Raw genomic sequence first — 23091 nt, 5'->3', positions numbered from 1 at the left:
TAGATTTTTAACAGTAATTTTTTATTCTGACAATTTCAAATAACAGTTTTTTTTTTGTTTTTTTAATTCAGCTTGCCATGTGATCTCAACATGACAGCCCCTATGCAGCATCCTGCTCAACATAATCTGACTGGAGTCAGTGAACATGATTGAAAAAAATATTTTTCTAAAATAATTTTTGTATTTAAACGCACAGAAATGCAGTTTATTCATTAAACCAGCTGCAATTCAGTTAATATGACAGATTATTAAAGAAGTTAAAAGAAAAGATAATCTGAGAATAATTTGGTGCTGTTCAATACAAAAATCATGTTTCGGTCAAGCACTACCTCTGTCCTCAGTTGATTAATTTGGTGTCTTTTGTCTTATTCTCAGCATTTGTTTCTGTCCTCCCCTTTGTCTATCATATTATTGGCTCTGCATTCAAGCAGAATTCAACTGTGCAGCATTGATCTCGCACTAGCTGTATTGGAGTGGATCGCTCTCTCGCTCTCTCCCTTCATTTTTGCTCTCTCAGAAAAAAAAAATGAAGGTTAAATGCACAACTGCACAATGCAAATTTATTTTTAAAGGGGACATATTATGTGAGTTCAAGTTTTTCTTTCTCTTTGGAGTGTTACAAGTTGTTTGTGAATAGATATGATCCCTGAAGTTGCTAAAACCAAAATCCCAAACCCAAAGAGATATACTTTATAAAAGGTAAGACTCGTCTACGCCCTCCTAAACACCCTGTTCAAACACGCCCCCACATGTCTACATCACTATGTGCAAAACTAATTTACAGAACAGTCAGCTTTGTAAAAATCGACGCATTTCAGAAAGCTTTGTAATGTTTGTTTGTTTTTTTTACCTTAAACTGCATAAACACATTTCATTACACCAAATACACAAAATAATGTTGTTTTTAGCAACATCCTATGACCCCTTTAAGGTATTTACCTGCTTTTCCAGCAAAACATTTTGTAAGATTTAGAAGTTTAAAATAAAGTGAGTTATGAAGTAATCTTTACAGTATCCTGAAAAAAAAGTTGCATTAGAATTATGATTTGCATAATTTCTTTAGTGAGCTAAATGAACACGGTGTGTTCAAATAAACAATATTATTTATCAGATGGCAAATTTCTGTCTTTGTGTTCTGATATTTTTAATTCTACTACAGTGGCCATCTGAATTATGAGTTGGGACCCTTTAGTCCCACACCACTAGTGTTACATAACTACCCTCTTACAGTAAATACACTCTTGCCACTGTAAAGACCTCGAGGCCTCTGACCACAAACATTCACTTTGGCTATTTATACTTATCAACCTCAACCCTCACTAGACACTCTGTTTTTGCAAGCATCCAGTCTGAATGTGAAATAACAATAAATGCAGTGTCTGGTACTGAGAAAGTGATTTAGAGAGAATAAGAGAGAGACATTATGATGGGATGCAATGGGAGAGAGAGGCTGAAAGGGAAGAGACGAGAGAAGAGGGAAGGAGAGAGCAGAAGTGAGAAGACTGGAACAGAGGTGAGATTCTGTCATGTCTAACATCTCCATCACTTTCACAGCTGAGAGATGAGAGTGTTTGGGGGGAAGGGGAATGATTCCCACTTTCATACATCAATGCACACATGCACAAACACTTTTACCTTGCAATATATAAAAGGGCACACTATAGACTTATGTTGTTTGTAATATAAAGTCATAGGCTGATCCAAACCAAGAACAAAGAATTCAATTCCCGAATTTGAATTAAAGTGACAAACAGGGTGTAGAATTGCAATTTTAATTTAAATGTATGGAAGTAGAAATAAAATAACTAAAATTCTAAGATGTTTATAACTTTTACTGTTACGTAGAAAAGCAAAGTCTGTGAAGAAAAACTTTTAATGACCTTTTTTGGTCATTAAAAGTATGTTCACATAAATCTTGTGTATGTGATGTATGTAAAAATAAAGGAATGGAATAAATGGTGTACTGTGCTCGGGTGTGGGTCACACACACACACACTTACCATACTTCACTCACAAGGCATCAAAGCCACCTCTGCAGAATAATAGAGCATAATAATAGAGGCACTTAGCAATCAGCATCTCTCCCACACTTATGACGGCTAGCACCTACACACTCAGACAGAGAGAGACACGCACACACTCAGCCTGGTCATAGCACACTGTTAAGGGCATTTTTAGTGAATTGTACTCATATTAATTTACTAAAGAAAAAAGAAGCTTTTCCCTGTTCTCTGCTGCTCTTTCATTAGCAGTACAGATGCTGTGGATTGGCACTGTGGTACACTGGCATTAGGAGATGGAGCTGTCACAATATGGATGTAAATACACCCACACACTTGCACAAACACACAAAACGGAAAACACAGCATTACATCTGCTGTAGTAAAGCATTGTGTGAGTGTCTCTCTGATTTGCATGTCTGTTAGAACATCTTATCTCTCTTAAATCACAGATGGAGACAGAAGGCTTACTGTGTTTTTGTCAAGTAGGATGTGTTCCCACATCAACATCGTTCTTGATCCTGGAATAACTTTCCTGTCAGACAGATTTTAAATGTAAGTTAAGAAAAACAAAGTTTTTTGTATTAGTCTGCCTGGAAACAATAGTCTTTCAAAAGTACAGGGTTGATGCAACAAGTACTTTTGAGGATAAAATAATAATTGGATTAGAGGAATTACATTTTATTTTGGTTTGTTTTCTGATTTACGTCTGCGAATAAGTCTGCAGTTTTAACTTTTGATCGTACACTTCTACTAGATTTTTTTTTAAACTGAAGCCTGTTCAGAAATTAAACAGTCCTGTTTATTTATAAATTGTGAAATAAAGTTTGAAATTAAGTCATGAATTAGGAAAATGAAGTCACATTATGAGATATAAAGTCAAAGTTATGAAAAAGTTGCAACTGCAAGATATATCACATTTCAATAAGCTATAATAATGCATAAAGTCATGATAAATTAAAGGATAAAATCCACATAGTGGACATAGTGGTGACGCACTGCATTAGCAAGTGCAAGGTTGGGGGTTCGAATTCCAGGGAACACATGTTTGGAAAAAATTGTTAGCTTGAATGCAATGTAAGTCGCTTTTGATAAAAGCGTCTGCTAAATGCATAAATACAATTATGAGAAAAACACACATATAAACTCACACTATATAAAGTAGCATTCTGAGATATAAAGTCACACTGCAGGATATATAGTGAAATTGCAATATATATAGTTATTAGTGAGAGATATACAGTAAAGTAAAAATTATGAAAAATCACACAAATGCAATTACAAGAAATAGCTGTCATGAGATACAGAGTCAGAATTATGAGGGGAAAAAAATGTCACAATTGCGAATAATAAAGGCTTGCTAAAGTTGCAAATCTAAAATACTGCATAAAGTCACAGCTCTTATAAGATCAAGAGATATAGTAACATTTTGAGATATATAGTACAGCAAAAATCTATACAGAAAAAGTCACAATTAAAAGATAAGATGCATAATGAGACATACCATCTCCGAAATGGGCTTCCATAACCAAGATGCACTGATGCAACACTGCTTGAAATATGTATTTTCATGCAATTTCTGTAGAAGAAATTATTTTCATGAATAACAATAAAATTAAGGCTGACTGGTCAGATGGTCAATTCCTGTCATGGATTTTGGGCAGAATAAGCTGTGAACCAGACTTTATGGTGTTTAGTCAAAGGTCTGGCTATGTAAAATTACATTTACTATGGAAGAAGAGACTATGATGTAGTTGAATATTAGGATTAAAAACTTAAACCTTATGAACAGGATTAGGGCTCTTCTGAGCAGCTGGACTAAATGGATTCTGCTTTCTTTTCTTTCCATTCTTTGGTAGCAACGCAATATCTTCTGTCATATGAATAAAAACATTATTCCTATCATATTCACACTATTGCCATTATAACAAAAAAGGAATAGAGGAAGTATATGTTTTTCACAGATGCAGAAGTCTGGCAGGACAAAATGCAATGAATGGATCAAAGAATGCCTTCCCACACATTCCACAGCAAACACAGTGGAAATCCCTGGGAGGGTAAACAAGACTGTTCAACTTCCTTTAACTAATCAGAGAATAAAAACATGTTTCATAGCATCTGGTGTGACCTCCCCAAAATGAGGAAGGAGAAAAAAATTCTTAACAGAAAAAGTAAAAAATATAACAGTCATATAAAATGCTCGTTCTCTGTAAATCAGACTAATTTAATAAGAACATACTGTAACTATTGTCTGGCAATGTTTACCCTTATATTTTGTATCTACTTGTCAACTTAAAAAACATTCTTTAATTTGATATATTGGGTAAAATAATGACTTTTCATAATTTATCAGAACTAATTAAAAATATTGTTATAATCTATTAAATAGATTGGTTATAACTTATTATAATATATTATGATTAATATTGAATAATGGCTCATGATTAAATACAACATTAATAATAATAATACTAATAATAGTGACCTTTATTATTATATTATATTATATTATATTATATTATATTATATTATATTATATTATATTATATTATATTATATTATATTATATTATAGTTTTCTTTGGGTTCATAGTTTTATGACAATTGATCAAAATGTGAATGTTTTTAATATTAATGTTAAAATATAATGAATGATAATTATAATTACATATAATTAATAATAATATAATAATATAATAATAATAATATAATAATAATAGTGTTCCTGTAGCTCAACTGGTAGAGCAAGCAAGCGCAAGATTATTGGGTTTGATTCCCCGGGAGCACATGATATGTAAAAATTGATAGCCTGAATGCACTGTAAGTCGCTTTGGATAAAAGCGTCTGCTAAATGCATACATTTAATTTTTAATTTAATATAATTATTGAATAAATCAACACCAACATCAATAAGAATAATACATATGACTATTGTTAATAGTATGAAAACTGATCAAATATGTAAACGTGTAGCAATCAGTTAAAAATAATATAACTTATAATTATTAAACACATAATAATAATAATAATAATAATGTTAATAATATGAAAATGTATAAAACATTTAAATATGTTGTCATATATTATAAATAATATTTAAATAATCAAATAATTACTATTAATAACATAAAAAATATTCCCCTTATTATTGTTATAATTATTATAATTAATATTGGTTAATTATACAATTATCATTTTAATACATCATTGTGGAACCCCAAACTCAAAGTAGGTGAAGTTAATCTTAACAGAAATGTAATGTAATGATACTCAAATGCCTATCCGTGGCTCAGGTCATTTCAGGAAAAGCCTTCAATCAAATCTGCCTGGTGTTTCCTTCCCAGTTTAATGTTACTTGTGCTGTTTTGTGTTGTATTAGAGGCTGTGTTTCTGCTCTGTTCTGTTCTGTGCTGAGCTATGCTGCTGATCTGAGTGTAGTATTGATGCCCTGCTGCCCCAGGGGGCACATTATGTGTGAGTGTGTGTGTGCGTGTGTGTGCGGCTGAGTCAGCGATTGGCTTGCACTGCAGCCCCTGATGTGAAAGAAAAAAAAATGCAATGAACTATTGTTTTCACACACACACACACACACACACACCGCCATCATCACAAAGCACTGACTCTACCAATTATCCACATATAAAGCTATAAATGTTTTATGGCCCATACTGTAACGTCTTCCTGACCTTCTACTGAAAAGACATTTTATCAGATGATTGATGCCCTGCTGAGACATTTTCAGTTATTAGATATTGACTGTAGATCTGCCACGTCTACATGTCCCGTATCTATTTCTGTACCATTACTCACCCAGTGGAACTGAAATTAAATTGCCCATTGCTAGTAACTCACAGCGATTCCTTTTTTCAGCATGCCATCAACACTCTACACAACCTTAAACTCATACAATAGAGTAACATGACCTCTAAACATCATTTGTCAGCATATGAGAATTCAGGCTTGTACCGCAGTGTAATACCCTAGAAAAAGTGGAAACACACACACACACACACACACACACACTTCTCTTATTCTAATTTTAAATGAAATTCCATAAATCCACATTAAATTATGGCTAGATAAACTGACAGACATACAGATAGATCTTCTGTACAAACTCTCAGATCTCTTACCTTGTTTAAAGTTGCAATACAATCCAAATCCACAGAGCATGTACTGTATATTGTATGTGTGTATATATGATGCTCAAATTGAGGGATGACTTCAAAAACACTGATACGCAGTCATTAGCTCTCTTTGTTTGTCTTTCTTAAACATACTGCAGCCATTGTGGTTATTCAATCTACATGAGAAGACTCTGACACGTGCACGAGAAATATCCTACTGTATCCAGTTATGTGTTTCTTCATTAGTAGAAGCCACCGTGTGAATGTGACAGTAATCTTTTCCTTCTTTCTGCCTCCCTCTTCATTGCTGACTCCAGTGCAGAGCTGATTTCTGCAAGGTTTGCTCTCACTCTCTCAGTTTCCTTTCTCTCTTACTTAATTGTCCATCAATTTTATCTAAACCTCCCTTTTCTTCCTCTCTCCCTGTAGGAATATTCTTTATCTGTATCCTTCAGTGCAGATCTCTGTACCACTGAATGGAAATAGATCCAATAGATCAATTTAATTGTCTTTTTCTTCTTCTTTTTTTTTCTAAGCAAGAGAAATTCTGGAAGTGTATACATCTCTGTCATTGGTACCTTACAATGCATAAAATTATGTATAATCACATTGTTAAAAAGTGGCTTTCTATTTTAGTTCTAGTTTAGTTTTACTTCCTATTTTTACTTTCTATTTTAAAATGTAATTTATTGCTGTAATGGCAAAGCTGAAGTTTCAGCCATTACTTTTCTTCATTAAATAAATTTTAACACAACAGCATTTATTTGAATTATATATATATATATATATATATATATATATATATATATATATATATATATATATATATATATATATATATATATATATATATATATAATACATTTCTTTATTGTCACTTTTAATCAATGTAATGCATTCTTGCTGAATAAAAGTATTAATCTCTTTCTTTCCTTTTTTCATTCCAAACTTTTAAATGGTATTGTATCATATGTACAGTGTGTATGTGTATATGATGAGTTTACATAAAATATTAAAGAGCAAAAACGTTTTATCAACATTTATAATGAAAATAAATTTTTTGTGCGCAGCAAATCAACACGATTTAAAATGACCATGTGACAGTGGAGACTGGAGTAATGATGCAAAAAAACTGTCCAGACCGAATATACACTAGATTGGTGTAGAGTATGCAGTGCATACTGTACTATGCAGACGTACAATGAAAGTATACCAGGTCGAGTGCTTGGTATCATCTAATGAATATATATCAATATATTAAATAGTTAAAAAGTGCTGTCAACTGGTTAATCGCGATTAACTGCATCCAAAATAAAACATTTTTAAATATTTACATGTATATAACTCATATAGCTCATATTATATATAAATATAATATATATATAAATATAAATATCTTATATATATCTTATATATCTTATATATATATCTTAAATATATACATGCATGCGTGTATTTATATATACATAATAAATAAGTACAGACATATTTTATTTAAACAAAAACTTTTCTTTTGGATGCAATTAATCACGATTAATCGTTTGATAGCACTATTAAACACATAGTATAACATATTATGTTATCACTTCAATTATGCATGAACTGAACAGGTATAGAGGCAGGTTAGGGATTTAGGACATATGGAGAAAAGACTGTTGTAAAAAAAAAAAAAAAAAGTTTAAAATAATTTTGATTATGATGAATTGATACAATGCTCACATTCAATAATCACAATTCCAAGCAGAAAATGCAGCCACGATTTATAATATTGATCCTTTTTGAAAATAATATTATTACTCTTAAAATAAAATATATATTTCATTATATATTTTAAATATATATAATGCCTATATTTCAAGATTATCTAAAAATCTGAGACCAGAAGTGAATATATATATTCACTCATATCTCATTTAATGACAGATGCTAAACCATAATATGCAAAACCTGATATATTATTTTCTGAGAATGATCCAAAGGGTTTTGATGGATGCATCAAAGCCTGTAGGCATATAAAAAAATGGCTTTGTGAGCCAGATTCATCTGCTTACACAAAGTCCACCACTTCATTCCTGCACTTATAACAAGATGACATGATCTGCACAGTCATTGTTAACCGAACTAGCTTCAGCCTCATCCTTTCACATGCAAATTTACACACTCCATAAATTATGCAAAAGTTCTAATGGTTCAGATATTACCTATGAGCGTACATTAGAGTCTGTCTGGGTGCCCGGAGTGAAGGCTTGCTTGCAGTAACTTTCTGTGAGAATAGCTGCATGTTACTATTAAGTGTGTCAGCGAAACAGGTTGACCAGCATCACACACACAGCATATTGATCACTTGTGTGGAGTGAATTATTGCTGACCATGAAAGGACACAAATACACACACATAAATACATGTCTAGCATTGTTCAACCACTATAGTATGGAGAGATATATGGAGTGTGGGTACAAGAGGAAGAAAAGGAATGTTATACTGCCGAGATTAAAATGAAAGAGGAGCGTTAAACTTATCATTTAGTGTTTATTTAGTGTCATTACCAATACAAATCTGGCGCTCCAGACATCTGTTAAATCACTTTATTTAACAAATGCTGTGGAATAAACATCCTGAAAGGTCTCCTGTCCCAGGCCTAGAGCTTTCACACACATACTGATGCAGAGAGCGGTAACTTGCTGTTTGTCAAAAATGGCTTCACATTCCATGTGCCCTTCTACTTCCTGCTGCAGTTGCTAGGTAACAGCACACATCAGAATCCAAATTATAAGAAGGATACAGAGAGATTCCACAAGACACCTTCCTTGCTGAACTCTGACACCAAATGTGTTCACTGCAGTCTTATGAGACCATCATATGGGATCATTAAAGCACATACATACATACATACATATATATATATATTTACCCTATATTGAATACCTCGGATACCAAAGCTGTCTTTAACTTCAAATTAAAGTACATTCATCTAGTTATCAATGCCACAAGATTTATGCATATTTTCATATTCATGTTTCCTATTCAAATACTGCCTATGTGAAATGCTTGCTAATTAAACATTAATTTGTTTCAAAGTTGTTTTGTTTTTCTGAATTTTGACCGGTCATTTCATTTTGAAAGCTGTGGCGCCCCCAGCCGGACATTTTTATGAATTACTACTGAAGAAATTAGTGAATAATTAGTGAATTAAATAAAACAAACCGTTTATTTCAGTTATATATTTAATTTATAAATAATAAATAAACTACTGCATTTAAATTTTTCAGTCTCAACAAGTTTCAACAAAAGCTCGAGACACTGCAGCGATTTGCATCTAAAGGAAAAAGGGGAACTCCCTCTCGGTTTACTCGTTTCCTTTATTTCTTTTTGAAGGCCAATAAAAAAAATATCAAGGGGGAAAACTATATTATAAATAGCAGAAGTGGTATAAAATTCTTCACACATACACATGATAATAAAGCTGGTTGTCGCTGACACAAGAAAATGCTAGATTCGATTGCAATTCATTAAGTATTTTGAAACCATGGTCGAATCTGCATTCAAATAATGAGGGCAACATAAAATATGTATAATTAATCACTTGACCTCTGTCGGATCTGAATATGACTTTATTTTATATCCAAAACAATGCGTGATGATCCGCCTCCTCGTTTGTTTCACTTCTCAAGAAAGAGGAATTGTTCCTTAGTGAAGGTTATTTTCCCTCATGCAAAGATTATATAGCAATGCAAGAGCTCTGTCTCGAGCTGCTTCAGACTTGAACCACTTTAACCATTCAGATATTTGAGCTGAACACTGGGAATTAGATCGTCACAATTCAAGTAAGTCTAAAATACCACACATGCGACATTCAGCAGCAGTGCTTGTCACAGATTAATACGTTCACGTGTAGCATCATGTTACCAGGTTTAGAAGAAGAAGAAAATATCATCTTAACCATTATAACTTATTTTGAAGTAATAAATACCCATAGCCATTCGCTATTAGGCTATGAAGGTATATACCCATATCATAATAGCGTTAGGCTTTGGGTTTCAACTTGAGCAACTCTTATCTCTCTGTAGATTTTGGGAAATATGTAATGCTATGTATTTAAAGTATATATTGTAGTATTTAAGAAGTGTTATGCATTTAAATTACTTTTCAGTAGCAACATAGTAGTAGTAAATTACTGCTATGACAACTCAACCAGACAGAGAATGGAAAAGAAATACACTTATCCTGAAGTTTAAGTCATTTTTGGTTAAAACATTTTGACTAGCCCTGGTCTTCTTTATATCTTTTCTAGCAAACAGTTTTGTCTATAAACTCATTCTGTGTATGAAATATTGTTGTCAACAATATTATGTGTATTACAGCGTTGACTGAGAGAAACTATAGGAAGGAAAGAAAATATATGGAACTGATGAAACTCATATTGTTGCCCTTTTTCTGCATGTGTTTTCATGGACACACTGCATATCCACACAAGTCAACATGTACGATTAAGAATGCCAAAGCAGACTGCAGTCATATGAATCTGGATGCAGTTCCAACGGACCTACCAAAAAATATCACCACATTGGACATGTCTCACAATAGACTTAAAACTCTGTCTTCTCTGCATTTGTACTCGAATCTGGTGACTATAGACGCCAGCTACAACTCTTTAACTGCGATAGAGAAGGATCTATGTCTTTCTGTTCCACGCCTGCAGATTCTTAATGTGCAACACAATGAAGTGTATTTGATAAGTGAGAAAGACCTGAAAAACTGTTTTCATTTAACAAGACTTGACCTGTCTGACAACAGACTGAAGCTAAATGGAGAGCCGTTCTCTGTTCTAAAGGTATGAAGACATTTTATTAAATACTCAATGTGAATATTAAAAGCAATCAAATGTTTGGGGTGTCTTTTAGCATGATTCAATTAGGTTATTTCCTCTCCGTGTAGAGTTTGACATGGTTGGATGTATCTCGAAACAAACTGAAATCAGCGAAACTGGGCACACACCCTCAGCTGCCAAACCTAATCACCCTCGTTCTCTCTGGAAATCAAATTTCTGTGCTGCAAAAGAATGACTTCTCATTCCTCAGTAATTCTTCTGCATTTCGGGTTCTGATACTCTCGTCTCTGTCTCTTAAAAAGGTAAGAAGAACAGAAAGTAACACATGTCTAGTTACTTTCACTGACAGCACATGAGAATCTCTATATAAAAACCCTTTCAGAATTTCAGATTCTACCATGTGTGTTTGACACAGTGTGTGTTTATTCTCATCTACTGTTATCTTTCTTGGAAAGCTGTGAGGACTGTGTTTCTATGTTTGGTGCTCAGACTTCGCTGTGATGTTTTCATGATGAAGTAATATTGAATAACTTTTTTCTATGATTACTTGCATGACCTGAGAACAGGCTAATTTATGAAATGTTGCATTAGCAAGTGCTTGTGTAGCATTAGATTATCCAACAAATGCAATTTAAACAAAACTTTTACATAAATGTCAGTCAATTAATATTTTATATACATTTTTCAAAAAGTTCAGTGTTCGATGTCATATCAACAAGGTGTTGTTTCTCAAACGTGGTTTAGCTCTACTGTTCTCACTCCAGCAAACTTTTGTCTTCTTTTTCAATTGTTTTGATGAACTAGGTAGAGAGTGGCTGTTTCCAGGCTATTGCTAGACTTTCTGACTTAGTCCTGGATTACTGCAAGGTCAGCCCTCAGCTGACCACCAGTCTTTATGAAGAACTTGCTGGCACAGCTTTGAGAAACCTTTCCCTTAAGAACATTCAACAGGTGACTCTCTCAAACACAACTTTCCAGGGTCTAGAGAAGACTAACATCACAGTGCTCGACCTCAGCAGCAACACAATGTCAAAGATTGCAGAAGAAGCCTTTCAGTGGTTTCCCCGACTGGAAATTTTATCCCTGGAGCATAACACTCTTAGACACCTAACTAATGGCACTTTCCGTGGATTGGGAAACCTGAGGCAGCTTAACCTGCAGAAAGCACTGATTAAGAGTCATACATCATCATTACCGAATATTGAAGACTTCTCTTTCCACCATTTAGTCCAATTAGAGCATCTATGCATGGCAAATACTGCGTTCCGAGAGATAACAGGGCATATATTTTCTGGACTTCTGAACCTAAAGACACTGGATTTGAGTTGGAGCATCACAGGGTTGAAGATGGTCACAAACAGAACATTTGCTTCTTTGCAAGAATCTCCACTCCTTCAGACTCTTAATCTTACTGCCATGGGTATCAACAAGTTGGCACCTGGGGCCTTTTCAAGTTTGGGCAACCTCACTACACTCCTGCTTAGTCACAATTTCATTTATCAGCAATTGAAAGGAGATGAGTTCGAGGGCCTCTCTAACATTAAACAGATTGACTTATCTATGAACCAGCAAAGCATTTCCCTTACCAATACATCATTCATCCACGTCCCAACATTAAGGAGTCTAAAGCTCGGCCGTGCCCTAAAAGGGACTTTAGCTATGGAACCATCTCCATTCAAGCCACTTATCAACCTCACATTTCTAGATCTCAGTAATAACAATATTGCAAACATAAATGCTTGCTTGCTGAAAGGACTCAACCATCTGAAAGTGCTGAAAATGCAGCACAACAACTTGGCTAGGTTGTGGAAGACAGCCAACCCTGGTGGTCCAGTGTTGTTTCTCCAGGATGCCACAAAACTGTCTGTCCTGGATTTGGATTACAATGGTTTAGATGAGATTCCACTCAATGCTTTGCGCGGCCTTTCAGAGTTACGTGAGCTAAGTCTCCATGGTAATCTTTTGGATCAGCTGCATGCCTCTGTTTTTGATGACCTACAGTCTTTAAAGTACTTGTATCTTCAAAAGAACCTTATAACCTCTGTCCAACAAGTCACTTTTGGTGTGCCGCTGTCCAACCTGACAGAACTTTACATGGACCACAACCCCTTTGACTGCACCTGCGAGAGCATCCTGTGGTTCTCTGAGTGGCTTAACTCTACCAGTGCCAGCATTCCTGGATTCCCTCAAAGTTACATCTGCAACACCCCAAATGCCTACTTTAACCACTCTGTCATGAAATTTGACCCATTGTCCTGCAAGGATATGACACCTTTTAAGGCACTGTACATTTTGAGTAGCACAGCAGTGTTGATGTTGTTATTTGCAGCTTTCCTGGTACACTTCCAGGGATGGAGAATCCAGTTCTTCTGGAACATAATGGTAAACCGTATGCTGGCGTCACTGGAGGATGAAAGCATTACTGAAGGTAGATATGCATATAATGCATATATCATCCACAGTGCTGAGGACAGGCCATGGGTGGAACGAAGCTTGCTCCCCTTAGAGGATGAAAAATTCCATTTTTTTCTTGAAGACAGAGATGCAGTACCTGGCTTTTCTCAACTTGACACCATTGTTGAAAACATGGGACAGTCTAGGAAAATCCTTTTTGTTATTACAGAAAAGCTTCTAAAGGATCCATGGTGTCGGCAGTAAGTAAAATTGTCTTTATTATCTATAACTGATTCAAAAAGGCTTTCTACAATTACATTTAGTGACCATTTATAAAATGCAAACCACTAACGAGTTTAGGTTCTTTAAGGTGTAGATTCAGATCCTCAAAGAAACACCTCACATATTCACCAAACGCATGCTTCCTTTTCTGCCAGTTACTGAAATGCACAGGTGTTTTAGCAATTTCCAGTTCAATTAAGAAGTGTTTACACTCTCTCTGCCTTCCACTCTGCAGATTTAAAGCCCATCATGCACTTCACCAGGTAATGGAGGACAATCGTGACTCGCTGATTCTGATTTTTTTGCAAGATGTAACTGATTACAGTCTGAACCGCTCTCTGCATCTTCGCCGCGGCATGTTGAAACCTCATTGTATCCTCTACTGGCCTTTACACAGGGAACGAATCCCAGCTTTCCATCAGAAACTCCGCTCAGCATTAGCCTCTACCAACAAGGTCAACTAAAAAAAATTTTTTTTCACTATCTGTACTACAGTCTTGGATTCTCTGTTCCATCGCTTTTAATTTCTTAACACATTTACATTTCAAAAGAATTTGCAGGTGAGATTAGGTCGAGTGCTGCTTCCTAGCAGATACCACTCAATAGACACAACATCCAGTGGCCTTGCAAGGAAGCTACCAAATGTGACTTGGCTAATTATTTTAAGCAAACAGATAAATTCACTCACAGGAGAAGTTTTGCAACTTTTTTATACCCTGTCTAGTAATCACAATACCATAATCCCATTGCAACTAGATACTTGTCCAAACACAATAGGGCCCACTCTGTCTAAGGTACTGGCTTTTCTCATATTATTTTTAATGCCAAAGAGATCATTTCAGTCAAACTCACATCTGTGACCATAACAATTTAATTTAATCTGGTGTTTTGCTGGCCACTGTCTTCAGTGCCACAAATAAAAGGAGTAATAGATATTTGGGAATCACTTTTGAAAATCAAGGATTCATATATTTAAATTTTAATAATAATAATTTATAATAATAATAATTTAATAGATTTTAGTCAAATATAATACTGTACAGTGGTGTAGGTTTTTTTTTTTTTAGGTTAAGTAGCTTTGGCATGTTCTCACAGGTATTAAATATTTAATTGTTTCTGTCCTAGAAGGTGATGATAAATGGTGCACTTTTCAAACATTTTCTGAAGTCTGTGTTAATCCTAAACAGTGTCAATTACACATGCTTAAGTATTTAAGAATTGGAATCTTTTGTACAATGCAGCTATCCAGTGGTAATTTCAATAACCCGATGAAAACGCATTATTTTGCATTTTTTTCTGTGTACTGTAAAGGGGAGACCTTGGCTGGTTTCCACCTTTGACTGAATATTTCTTAGGGTAGGTTTTTATTTTTTGAAAGTCTAATTCTATAGGCAATGCTTCACAAAAATGGTATTGAAAATGTAGTACTTACTGAGAACCTTAGTTACTATGACATTGTGTATTGTGGCAATTGACCTTCCCAATGTGATATTAAGTCTTGTCTCCCATATAATGTATACATAATAATAATAATGCTAATCTAGAGTATCAGTATTACAGAAGTCTTTCTGAATTTTTTTTTTTTCATGAAACACCAAATAAAGGAAAATTGTTATCAAATGCTTGTGCAGAATAAACAAACAAAAGTCATGGTGTGTATTTGACAATCTAAGCACATCCCGTGGCTTTAGAGGGATGTACCACACATTTTCAAGTCCTCATTTAACAGGCGAGGAGCTCCTAAAACCACTACACTACAGATCTAACTAAACGTAATCAAAATGCTAGTGGCTGGACTGTTGAACGGATCGGAGGTTTTTGTCACACTTCTACTTTTTCTGACTTTCATAACATATCAGCTACTAAAAGATTACGTGCACAAATGGAGAGAACTGAAACCTGTCCCTGGGATTAGTCCAACTTACCCCTTCTTAGGAAACGCGCTCAACTTTAAGTCTAACGGAAGAGGTAAGTAGCCTAATAAAATATTAATAATACAGGGTAATAATAATCAACATGTAAGGAATTATATCTTAGCAAGTTTTTTTATGACAACTATATTGTATTTTACAATTTATGTTAAACATAATATACATACGTATGTATGATGTAGGCTATCCGTACAGTAAAGTTAATTTTGGGGGAGAAAAAACAATAACAAACTAAAAACCACGTTTCAGTCTTTTGTCTAGACTGGTCTGTCCTTAGCGACCGAAAAGTAAACTTTCATGCGCTCAATGCCCCCCTCTCCTGCGGAGCTGAATAATTGCACCTCCAAACGCCGTATCCTGGTAACTTAGAGATTTATTTAACACCGCTTTTTAGGGGACACTTAGAATTTATAGTACACAGCCCACCCTAACTTCACTGCATGTTGTGTTTTATATGCACGCACTCACGCACGTTTAGGCCTTGATAAATACACATTACACTCTGTCAAAATTTTTATACAATATTTAGATGCATACTTAAATCCAGATACCAGTTCAGCGTTGCTAAATAAAGCCAAACTCCTCACCCAAGTTCTTTAATATGCCTCAACACTAAAATTAAGTGAAAATATGCAATTGTAAGTGTATAAACTGCCTGCCTTGAAGTACTTTTTCTTAGAAGTTTTCTTGAATGTCTGCTCTCAATAATTGTGCTTAGGCTATTACAAGAAGGCCTGTGTACTGGTATTTAGATAATAGTATCGTAATACTATGATTTAACACCACTTTTTCATGACTCAAACAAAGCTTCACTAATATGTTTCCAATAAGTTATTTCCAATAAATAAATAAACAAATAATCCAAATATAAACACACCCAACTTAATTTACCCATTTCAGAGATTCTGCGATTATTTAGTAAATTAAGTGGGTTTGTAGCTGCAATTGTCAGGTTGATCCAAAGTCCAGCAGCAAATTAATTATGAAACACCGGAGATCTTATAGAGACACACTCACATTGCTGTGAATCTCACTGGCAGGATGTTCACGTTCGTCTGTGTGTATACATTTGGTTTCGCAGGGACTAGGTGACTTTTACCCTGTGGAATATTTTTTATATGCAGAAACTGGACAGAACACAAACCATGCATTTGCATTTAGTGCATTTAAGTACAAAAGTTGAAAACTCTCTTTCAGATTTCTTTTGTCAGGTGGTTGGCTACACAAAAGAATTCTGGAATTCTCCTCTGTTTAAATTATGGATTGGACCTGTGCCATTTCTCATCTTATACCATGCTGATACTATTGAGGTATTGTCCACTTGCATATAGCCTGAAAAACATGCACAATCATATGTTATGATCAGAGGCTTGGCCTAGTATTAGTATATATCACAGTATGAGTGGATGTTTGAAGATCAAGAGAACCTTGGTGAGTGGACTTACTGTATCTCACAGCGCCACAAAGTTGAGGACTGTGCATTAAATATAAGAAAAAATATAATGCATTAATGTTATCTATGTACAAAGAAATACATAAGGCATTAAATATTAGGAGAGAATATGTTAAAAAAGAATATACATAGAGTATTAAAGTCCAGTGTCTAATGAAAGTGTAAATAAAGCAAGATTCAGTGTTCCAAAGACATATAGTATCAATAAGAGGATAAGGAAATGTTTGAGCTGACTGAAGACTTTGGTGGTGATAGTCAAGTAGTTACATTTCTATATTAGAAGAATGTCTCGGGTTACGAATGTCAACACGGTTCCTCGAGGGGACCAGTGTCACAGGTCGGTGCCCGGAACTATATGAGGGCACCTGCTGAATTTACCACCAATTTGGTTGTCTGAAGGAGACATGAAAACCAGCAAGCCCTAAGCATGGCGAGGGGACGCAGCATCTCATTCCCTCTCAGGGAACCATGTTTACATGTGTAACCTGAGACATTCCCCTTCTAGGGAACTTGCTCTGCATTCTCTAGGGGATACTTTGGGGAACAGAATATCATGCTATGACTGTTCCCCTGGTGAGAGAGCACCAAAGAAGCAGCAGACACGCACAGAATCTTCCTTCAGAGACACAGGTGCTTGTCCCTTATCCCACAAGAAGAGGGACAAATGCAAATGTAGCATTCTCATTGGAAATTCTCACAAGGATCGCATTCAGAGCCCTTGACTAGTGTGTCCTCGGGTGTCAGAAACCTTGAACACAGAGGCACATACTTTCTAAAATGCTCAATTGCCTTGGTTTCTCCTTAACACCGTCACATGCACTGTCTAACAAATGGCTCCTGAAGACAACAAAAGTTGGTGATGTGTTTGGCCGGTGCCCTCTTATACGTTTCTGTACCCATGGTGTCTGCTAGAGGATGCAGCACGAGTTCCCTAGAAGGGAAACCATGATTTCGTAGATTCTAAATGTTTACAGTAATGCAAGGAATAAAATATAGTAAAAAATCTAGCTAAACATTTCTATTTTTACAGTTAGGGTTAGGGTAAGTCTAATGACACAATCTATAGGAAACCCAATGGTAAAAAGTGCATCAAAACTGTTGCAACATTTAAAGATTTTACTTGGACATTTTTTACACTACTAATATATCAATACTTATATAATTTCATGTGAATTCCATTTTTAGGAAGTTTTACAAGTCTCTGTTTTATATGTTGCTCTTGGCAAATCCTACCACTTACACAGACAGTGCTGAGTAACCCTGTTCACATGGACAAGGCCTACGCATACAAATTTCTGCATCCCTGGCTGGGAACAGGACTACTCACAAGGTAAACTCTGTATTTAACAAATCAAACTTTTAATTAAATTCAAGTCAAGTCAAGCCAAAGTCTTAAATTCCCTTTTTGACTTTCCTTCTGTTAGTACTGGGAATAAGTGGAGACACAGACGTAAGCTGTTGACCCCAACATTTCATTTCTCTATACTAACTGAATTCCTGGAGGTGATGAATGAACAGGGGGAGGTGCTCATAGAGAAACTTGAGAAACAAGCTGGAAAAGGACCTTTTAACTGCTTTAACCACATCACTCTCTGTGCCCTTGACATCATCTGTGGTTTGTGTGGTGTTCACACCTCAATTTATCCTGTACACTTTAACATCCTTTACTGATAGTAAAGGACATTCACTAACATTCATAGTCTGATATGTGCCATTTAGGGGTAGATAAGGTACAAATATACATAAAAAATAACAGCGGGTACCTTTAACAAGACACAACTTACTTTACGTTAGAGATACTGTATATCATTTCTGCAAGGAATGGACACAAGGCTGTTAAGGATAGAGCTACAGTGTGTTCAGTGGATTGTACAACAAACCGATTGTACAAAATGTCTTTCCGAAAATAACATTTTCAGTAGACCATCATACAGTGCGTGCCATTGTAAAGACTGTACTGTAACTTTATACCTCACAGCCTTGTTTTCAACCACATAAAATTCTAAACTAAAAGTCTATTGAAATCATTTTTGTTTGTGTGTTTATGGAGGTTTTGGTTTTTATTGAAAGGATGGCATCATGGCAATGCAAACTAGTTTGACTGATGATGTGGAGCAAGGATCACATTTTAAAACAGAATTGTAACATTTCAGAGACTGCCATGGGAAAGAAGATCTATGCACAGAGCAACCATGACTCTGAGTATGTGCGCAGTGTGTACAGGCAAGTGCTTTTTACATTTATTAGTGTTAATATGGCAGGAACATTTTTAGTATGGATGCTAGACAGATATAAGGATGTGCATCTGATTACAAATTAATATTGGTTTGTAACCGTGCAAATTGACTTTGTTTGTTTTCCTGGTTTGTGAGTTAGCTTTTGTTTCTTGGTCAGGTTTGTTTTGAATTGATAGAGTGAAGGGAATGCAATGTGTGACTTAGCGTCTTTATAAAACAATCTAGAGTCATGGTTATTTTTAGTATCATGAAAGTTTCAAAATACTTCAAAACAATTCTAGCCGGAAATTACTGGGTAACTACAATTTTGTATATATAATGGAAATTAAAACTATTGTTTTCCCTTTTTTATCCAACTTCTTAATTAAAGGTAGCATGTTATTCTTTGCTGAATAAGGAATATGATATTTACTAACGCTTGCCATTTCTTTTATTCTGATTGGTACAGGATGAGTGACATCATCACCAGACGCCAGAGGATGCCCTGGTACTGGCCTGATTTTGTGTATAATTATTTTGGGGAAGGCAGAGAACACAACCGTAGTCTAAAGATCCTTCACTCCTTCACAGAGAGTGTGAGTCTTTCTGTAATATCTGTACATATTAATTCTGGTTAATGCTGCATCTGACTGTCTGTGTCGTGCAGGTGATTAATGAGAGGACAGAGTACATCACCTACGTTGAGTCTGACAGTGAATCAGATCAGGGGACGAGAAAAAGGCGGGCTTTTTTGGACATGCTTTTGAAAACAACAGATGAGGATGGGAAAAAATTAACTCACAAAGATATCCAGGAAGAAGTGGACACCTTTATGTTTGAGGTATTATTACAGTATCTGGTGATGGAGGAACAAAGTGCTCAAAACACCACCTACTGGTTAAAACAATGCAACGAAAATGTATATCATATTTACAATAATTATGTAAAGTATCATACAGTATATACACTTCTTAAATAAATACACAATTAATTTATTTTTCATAAATACCCTTAAATATGAATGTTCTGTAAAATTTGTTTATTAATGTAAAGTGCTTGTTTTTCTGTGTTATCTGTGTAATGTAGGTCATTATAAGCCAGCATTTCTGTATTATACACTTATTAAAATTCATTAAATTAAAGGAACCTACATTAACTTAAAACCATTAGACATTTGCTCATGGGGTCACCAAATCAACGCTATCTAGTGGCGAATTTTTGTTTTGAATCCAATGTTCGAGACAGCATGATGCAATAAAGCCTTGTTTGCTAAAATCAAGTAACTTGCCAAGTTCGATACATCCAAAACACTAAAACGAAATAAAAGATTTGTAAATATTTTGAAGCCTCATGAATCAGAGTTTCAAAAGCTGCCATCACTAACAATAGCTTCATGTTAGAGTACTGATATATAATAATCGCGTTTTTTCCTCTATTTTTCAGGGTCATGATACGACAGCGGCTGCTATGAACTGGGCCATACACTTGTTAGGATCCCATCCGGAAGTCCAAAAAAAGGCACAACAAGAACTATTTGAGGTTTTTGGTGTGTTAAGCCCACTTTTGGTTCATATTTTACAGTTATACACTGAGAATAAGGGTTTAAATCTTTACTTTGTTGCGAGGTAAAGAGCCTGAAACAGCTTGGAACTCAGTTTGATAATTTTGCAATGCATGTGTGTGTCAGGCGAGTCCGAGAGGCCTATTAACACAGAGGATCTGAAGAAACTGCGTTATCTGGAGTGTGTGATAAAAGAGTCTCTGCGGCTCTTCCCCTCTGTTCCGTTTTTCGCCCGAACCATCTGTGAGGATACACAGATCAGTGAGTTCCTTATATTAGTCTGCTTGTCACATATTCATTCATTCTTTGGGTTATGCGTACATTGAGTAATGAGGTATTTTGGTAATTTATACATTTGATAATTTAAAGTTATTTTATTTTCAGTTGATTTATTTATAATTTATACAGTAAATTTTCATTTATACAGCTAATTTGTTGCATTCATTTTGTTCTGTTCCTTCATCAGTTTCAGCAATAATTCACACATAAATAGGTCCAAACCCATATGACCTACTGTCTTCTGTGAATGACAGTAGGAGAAATTTCATAAGGTATTGATAGCTGATCACCCCCAAAATTGTATTTTGTTATTATTTACTCACCCCAAATGTCATTGAAAATTCTAACGATATTTTCTTCTTCTTTGGAACACACAGACACACACACACACACACACACACACACACACACGCACGCACAAATAAACTTTACTTTGTTTTTTTTTCCATGCAATGTCAAAAAGTAGGAAAATTTTAAATTTTGTTTTAATTTTGAATATATATATATATATATATATATATATATATATATATATATATATATATATATATATATATATATATATTTATATTTATATAAAAAAGACAGCACACACGTTTAAATCAACATAAAGGTGAAAACATGATGCAATTTTCACTTTTTGGTGAGCTATTCTTTTAAGAAACTGTAAACATACAGGTACAAAAATATAAGGGTACATTTGACATGATATTTGTGTTTGTATTCAATAGGTGGCTATAAAGTCCCTAAAGGAGCAAATGTCATCATCATAACATATGCCCTTCACCGTGACCCACGCTTCTTCCCTGACCCTGAAGAGTTTCGACCTGAACGTTTCCTGCCAGAGAACTGTGTCGGTCGCCATCCTTATGCCTTCATCCCATTCTCTGCTGGCCTTCGCAACTGCATCGGTGAGACCTACTACACACACCAACATAAACATCATAAAATACAAATAATGTATTATTCTTCCTTTCCACCGTGTTTTTTATTTTGTATTTTTTTATAACATACATTACACAGTTTTATGTTTGTGTGTATTTAGGTCAGCGTTTTGCTATAATGGAGGAGAAAGTTATTCTGGCTTCTATTCTGCGCTACTTTAACATAGTAGCATGTCAGAAAAGGGAGGAACTCCGGCCACTGGGCGAACTGGTACTGCGACCAGAGCAAGGCATCTGGGTCACGTTGGAGCGCAGAAAGCACTAATATACACAAAGCCAACACAGTGTCAAAATAATTTGTACAAGACGGCAGTATTGTGCAGTGTATGATTCAAACCTCAACATAACCATAAAGCCTAATTCCTTAACCCAACCATGTTTATTCTACACTTTTGTATATCCATTATATAGATATATAGTATATAGATTATTCAATCTTTTCATGAGATTGTTTTGACACAATTACACAATAACAATAACATACACACATTGATTTCCAGAAGTGACACTATTCTGTAACAGAAAATACTACAAAATCACTGAGGGCTTTAGAAAATATACTATACAGATTTATTTAAGAAATTATTAAATTAACTCTGGTTTGTGTGGCATTACATTTTTATAGAATATAGATAAAAGTATGAGTCAGGTTAGTTTTTACTTTCTATGTTGTCATTTTACACATATTTTTACAATATTGTAGAACCATGATTTTTACTAATTGTTAAAAATGCAGTTAAATACTATTAAAACATCTCAAGTTTAAGGTCTCGTGTTTTCATCTTCATTATTTTGCACACTAGCCATGAGCATCATCAATGCACAAATAATTACTCAAACATTAATCATGTGGCACATATTCTATAAGCATGTACGGTGTTGGACTGCACATGAATTCTCATTCTGTATCTCATTTTATAGAACGCAAAATACAGCATGAAAAGTCTGCAATTATGGTACAACATCAGAATAAATGATGGAGACTGTAAAGACTGGTTGAGAAAAATCTCTCTATATATATATATATCCCAGTATAGAACACATTAAAGAATTATAATATTTTATTTATTTATTTTT

At 34.8% G+C, this 23091-nt stretch overlaps 2 protein-coding genes across 2 annotated transcripts; both read left to right on the top strand.

The window, feature by feature from the left end:
- Positions 1 to 9836: 9836 nt before the first annotated feature.
- tlr3 (toll-like receptor 3) lies at positions 9837 to 15295 on the top strand. Its single transcript, XM_052566677.1, has 5 exons — positions 9837 to 9950; positions 10488 to 10957; positions 11062 to 11256; positions 11759 to 13608; positions 13866 to 15295. Exons 2-5 carry the CDS (start codon positions 10526 to 10528, stop codon positions 14092 to 14094), a joined length of 2706 nt encoding a protein of 901 aa, XP_052422637.1. The 5' UTR covers positions 9837 to 9950; positions 10488 to 10525; the 3' UTR covers positions 14095 to 15295.
- A 25-nt stretch (positions 15296 to 15320) lies between these two features.
- LOC127965982 (cytochrome P450 4V2) lies at positions 15321 to 22780 on the top strand. Its single transcript, XM_052566793.1, has 11 exons — positions 15321 to 15598; positions 16759 to 16871; positions 18259 to 18344; positions 18439 to 18629; positions 19168 to 19237; positions 19700 to 19826; positions 19898 to 20071; positions 20674 to 20776; positions 20918 to 21052; positions 21802 to 21981; positions 22116 to 22780. The coding sequence occupies exons 1-11, from the start codon at positions 15412 to 15414 to the stop codon at positions 22277 to 22279; spliced, it is 1530 nt and encodes a 509-aa protein (XP_052422753.1). The 5' UTR covers positions 15321 to 15411; the 3' UTR covers positions 22280 to 22780.
- Positions 22781 to 23091: the final 311 nt, after the last annotated feature.

Source organism: Carassius gibelio, chromosome A1, assembly GCF_023724105.1.
Source record: "Carassius gibelio isolate Cgi1373 ecotype wild population from Czech Republic chromosome A1, carGib1.2-hapl.c, whole genome shotgun sequence".
NCBI classification, from domain to species: Eukaryota; Metazoa; Chordata; class Actinopteri; order Cypriniformes; family Cyprinidae; genus Carassius; species Carassius gibelio.
The sequence above is the reverse complement of the archived record's forward strand: the minus strand, read 5'-3'. Positions and strand labels throughout refer to the sequence as shown.